At 42.1% G+C, this 4896-nt stretch overlaps 1 protein-coding gene across 1 annotated transcript; it reads left to right on the top strand.

Moving 5' to 3' along the window:
* The first annotated feature begins 417 nt into the window (after window positions 1-417).
* On the top strand, window positions 418-4542 carry LOC140734178 (high mobility group protein B3-like). Its single transcript, XM_073057818.1, has 5 exons — window positions 418-546; window positions 2101-2262; window positions 2350-2489; window positions 2838-3012; window positions 3293-4542. Exons 2-5 carry the CDS (start codon window positions 2113-2115, stop codon window positions 3434-3436), a joined length of 609 nt encoding a protein of 202 aa, XP_072913919.1. The 5' UTR covers window positions 418-546; window positions 2101-2112; the 3' UTR covers window positions 3437-4542.
* The last annotated feature ends 354 nt before the right edge of the window (window positions 4543-4896 follow it).

The following is a 4896-nucleotide window of genomic DNA, read 5'->3' as shown; positions in this document are numbered from 1 at the left end:
GATCTAGAATCGGTTTTAATACACCACATATTTAAGTAATGTGATCTTAAGCATCAGGTTAAAACTAGATTTTAAAACTCTTTAAAAATTAACAGTAGATTTCAAAATAAGAAGTCTGGGGCTGTAGAAAGATTTTTAAACTTATATGTCACTTTTAGGGTTTAAATAGTTGTTTTTTTAAAGTGGCGAAGATTTCAAAATCAAATGTTGAGGGTTCCGAGAAGAATTCTAAAGTGAAATATACCGCCCGTAGTGTGAATGGTTGGAAAGTGCGCACAAAGGAAGCTCTCTGCGCTCCATCTGTTGTTACTACCGAGCTGAGAAAAGGCGGGCCTTTTTTGAATCTGCCGGCGTGCCGAGAGGACAGCCAATGAGAGGTGGTCGCGGTGCGGGTGGGCGGGAGCGCCGGCCAGCGGCGCCGGCCAATGGGCGGGCGCGGCGAGCGTGGGGCGTCGAGCCAATGGGCGCGTGAGGTGAAGCGAGGCGAGGCTTGCTGCAAAAGGAGGCTCGAGAGCGAGCGTCCGCCATCCGACCGAGTGTCCACCGGTAGGTACCCGGGGCCTCGGGCCTGCGTCACCCGCCCTCCTTTCGGTTCCCTTCCCTCTCCGCTCTCCCCACCCGCTGGTCCCTTCGTCCGGCCGCTGCCGTGAGGGGAAAACCGTTTCTCGGCTCTTCCTTTCCCGCTTTCGCACCCCCTCAGCTCCCCCCCCCCCCCTGCGTGGAGTTGACATGGCAGCTCTAATGGTAGAGGCTGTGAGGAGAAAGCCGACGGCGACCGCCTGCCCGAGCCCACCCTCCAACCGCCAGCTCCCCGCGCCTTCCCCCCTCGGGAGCCGGCGGGGTCCCTGGCCGCCACCTGCACCCGTAACACCCCCCCTCCCCACTTCTCCCTCCGAGCGCAACCGCTATGCGTCAAAGTGTATGAAGTTTGAGGGAGGGGAAGGCTTTTAAAATGGGGGAGTGTGAGGAAGGGTGTTAGCGGGGTAACGGAGGTGAGGAGGGGGGCGTGCAGCCATTTTATCCCGAGGTGTGTGTGGGGCGCCTTCGCTTCCTCCCGTCTCCCGGCCCTCTATTATTCCTCTCTCTGTCTCCCTACATCTCCGTATATATAACACGCTTCAAAATACAAGAGCCCAATGCCGCGGCCCCCGCCGCCTTTGCCCGCAGAAAGCAGCCGCACGCCGACGGCCGCCGCATTTCACCGGGACTTTCTTTCATCAGCAAGCATTCCACAAAATGGATGGAGAATTATTGGGGGGGATGTCGAGCGACTTATTTTTCCTCCCTTTCTTCACTCTCCCTCCCTCCCCGCTTCCCCCTCGCCATCACTGCACTAGCACACTCGCGGTGCAGCCCAGCCCCTTAAATAATAAAATAGCTCGCGAAATAACACCGGCTCTTTTTCACCCCCCTCCTCCCCGCTCTCGTCTTATTTCACTCCCCTGCAGATTTTTGTTTAAATGCACATCGGATTTTTTTTGTTGTCCTTGAGCTTAAAATGGAGATGGGAAAACATGGCGGGAAAGAAATAGATAAATAGCATTAGAGAGTGAGTGAGTGAGACTTTGATGGCATTAAGCCCCGTGCTCAGCAATAGTCCGGTGCAAAAGGTTCAGTCGGTGTATTGACATCGAGGGCTTTCGTTTTCCGCCCCTAATAAGCCTTTATCGCCCTCCCTCACCGAAATAAAATCTCTTTTTGTAACAATGGGAAGGAGGACTTGTGTGCCGCGTAGGGTTTTTAAAAGAGAATTTTCAGATCGGCACTTTTTAATTCAGGCGAGGACTTTAATCTTTTAACTTTTTTGGGAGCATTTTTTGACCATTTTAATCAGTTGTTCAGATCCTTATTTTCTATTATTTGTATTTTATATGCGGAATTTTACATTTTAAACGCACATTTTGTTTTTGGAGTCCTAAAGACTTTTTTCCCTCCCCCCCCCCCCCCCCATCCCAAAGTTGACATCAGGTAACTTGTCTATGAATTTAGGAGACCGGTGTAAGAATTTTGTAAATGATTACATGCAGATTTTTATATGCGGTTTTTTTTTTAGAAATGGATCAGTATTTAAAAACTCAGATGCGATTTATTTTCATGTAGGAAAATAGCAAGATGGCAAAACGTGACCCTAAGAAGCCAAGAGGCAAGATGTCCTCCTATGCTTATTTTGTTCAGACCTGCCGTGAAGAACACAAGAAGAAGAGTCCTGATATACCGGTTAACTTCTCGGAATTTTCTAAAAGATGCTCTGAAAGATGGAAGGTAACTTACATTTCTTATAAATGGGTATATACACTATTAATGAAATGTGCATTTTTAGATGATAATATGAAATGTACTCTTCACCAGACCATGTCCGGCAAAGAGAAGGCCAAATTTGAAGAACTGGCTAAAGTAGATAAGGCACGCTATGACCGGGAAATGAAAAATTATGTGCCAACCAAAGGTAGTAAGAAGAAGAAAGACCCCAATGCACCAAAAAGGCCTCCGTAAGTATATTTCCCATAATGCAGCTAATTTGTCAAGAAATGTGGGTAAATATTAAGCGATTGCTCTTCAAGAACTTGGAAGGAAGCACTACAAACTTGGTATATTCTTAAGATTTGTCTCTGATTCTTTTTCAGTCTTGCATCTGTCCTTTCTCAATCTAATACAAAGTGGATTCTGCTATTTTTACATTAATGATATTGTGTACAGTCTTTGCAATATAAGATCAGCTTCCTTTTTAAACTTTAAACCTAAAATTCCTCAAGTTGCTTGCTTTTATCCTTTTGACAAAAAGAAAGTTACAACATACTTAGTTACTGTCAGAGGCACTTGTACTTGCCTTTTTGCAGATCTGGATTCTTTTTGTTTTGCTCGGAACATCGACCAAAAATCAAGGCTGTGAGTCCCGGTTTGTCTATTGGTGATGTCGCAAAGAAGCTTGGTGAACTGTGGAATGCATGCAGTGAGGAGGAGAAGAAGCCATTCAATAGCAAGGCTTATAAGCTGAAAGAGAAATATGATAAGGCAAGTCCAATTGCACTAAGTACTTCCACATCTTGCTTCCTGAGACTGTCTGAGTAGCTTGCCTCAGAATACATGTACAAACTACTTGATAGCTGCATGATGTATTTTAATGTACCAAATGCTCTGCTTCATTGCGATACAATTGAAATATCGCTTGAATGTTCTCTCTGAACATATTGATAAATATCAAGAGCTCTTGGAAGTTTGTATTTTGTAAATTGGTGGTCTTGCTGATCTTCCAATTGGTACGTAGTTAAATATTTCTCTTTTAAAAAAAAAGGACGTTGCTGATTATCGTGCCAAAGGCAAAGTGGATGGTGCAAAGAAACCCCCTGCCAAGAAGGAGGCATATTGTGATGATGATGATGAAGATGATGAGGAGGAGGAAGAGGAGGAGGAGGAGGAGGATGAAGAAGATGATTAAAATGTATATTTGCCTCTGCATAATTACTTGCTATGTAACTGAAAGCATTTAAACCCTGTTACAAGTGTTGCAACCTTTTAATTTTGTAAGTTGGTGTGTATATGGTCTAAGGCAAAAAGTAGCTTGAGTTTTAAACTGTACAGGCCTTTTTGTAATATTCACACTACAGCGGTGAACATTGAGCTATTAACTCTTCTTTCTGTAAACTCGCAATTTCTTGTACAGAAGGGAGATTTAACTGGATTAAAATGTATTTATGTGGTGTTTTGTGTTTAAGTGCAGTATAGTTTAAAGTGCCGTTGTAGCCAATTCAATTTGAGATTGCTGTAAGTATGAGGAGAAATGAAGCAATCAAAGTTTAAAAAAAAAAATCAGAGTTGTCAGTAGGTATTTGAAGCCTGCCATGCTTGTAACGACATCACTGTGTCTACTATACTAGAACTATCATACAATGAGCTTTTGACTTCATTCAGGATTTAAGCTACGTTTATTGAAGCAAAATAGCAAGATGGCAGCCACACTCTGGTAGTAACTACAATTAACAAGACCTGTTGGATAGGAAAAGGAGGTAATAATTTAACATTGGCCTCCTGTGCCTACACACAGATGATCTCTGCTGCACTTCCAAGGGGTTTATAGAAAGCAAAAGCCAAATCCAAATGGCTGTGAAAGGGCAAATGAATCTTCCTGTTTCTGCGAATTGATTTTCATTTGTGTATTAAGAATAGAATTGCACCATTTAAAATAAAAAGATTTGTTTTGAGACTAATTGACCTATTGTGTCTAGGTAATATGCATCCTCTTAAAATGTTTGCAACTTTACAGTTGGTGCAATTTGGGAACAATTGAGCATGATGCTTTAAAACTTTCCTTTTTATATATTAAAAAAAATCAACATTAAATGTTGCTTGTGGTGCTACATGACCCTGCCTAAATAGTACTTGGGCTTAGTGGTGGCTCCCAGTGTTGCTTCATTGAAATCCTAGTGACAACCCTGAACATTCTGTACTTCAAATGATCTTGTAACTAAGGTATATTTTCTTTTTTGTATGTTTAGTATGCTAAAATGTGTTTTGAAGTAAATAAAACTGGATTAAATTTGTAAAGTCTTGCTTGTCTAAAATTTGTTTAGCTATTTCATATAAAGGAGTATCCTGTACATTGAGTTGAGTTTAGCATTAGGATCATACTGGGAATCTTTAACTTAATCGTATATTTTCCTTTACGCCTTCTGAAAAGAGACCCTGTACTTTCTCGGAAATATTTTACTGGATTAATGATCAGATTTTAAGTCTAAGGTGTGTTAAAGTAGAGTTTTTTGGTATGCAAGCACAAGAACTGGGTATGAACTATTGTTAGATCATTATACAATAACTTATTAATGATTTTACTCTAAAGAGTAGTTGATCACTATCTATAAAATCTTGACAATTCTTTGTTCCTTGAAAATCAGGTTCCTT

This window comes from Hemitrygon akajei, chromosome 10 (genome assembly GCF_048418815.1).
Source record: "Hemitrygon akajei chromosome 10, sHemAka1.3, whole genome shotgun sequence".
Lineage (NCBI taxonomy): Eukaryota > Metazoa > Chordata > Chondrichthyes > Myliobatiformes > Dasyatidae > Hemitrygon > Hemitrygon akajei.
This window is presented reverse-complemented; position numbering and strand designations above follow the sequence as displayed.

What these genes read in the sequence shown, in the direction of transcription:
- LOC140734178 (XM_073057818.1), top strand. Translation starts at nt 2,113, where the DNA reads ATGGCAAAACGTGACCCTAAGAAGCCAAGAGGCAAGATGTCCTCCTAT. An exon ending in AATGCACCAAAAAGGCCTCC is followed by an intron (nt 2,490 to 2,837) that starts GTAAGTATATTT and finishes GCCTTTTTGCAG; the next exon opens with ATCTGGATTCTTTTTGTTTT. An exon ending in TGAAAGAGAAATATGATAAG is followed by an intron (nt 3,013 to 3,292) that starts GCAAGTCCAATT and finishes TTAAAAAAAAAG; the next exon opens with GACGTTGCTGATTATCGTGC.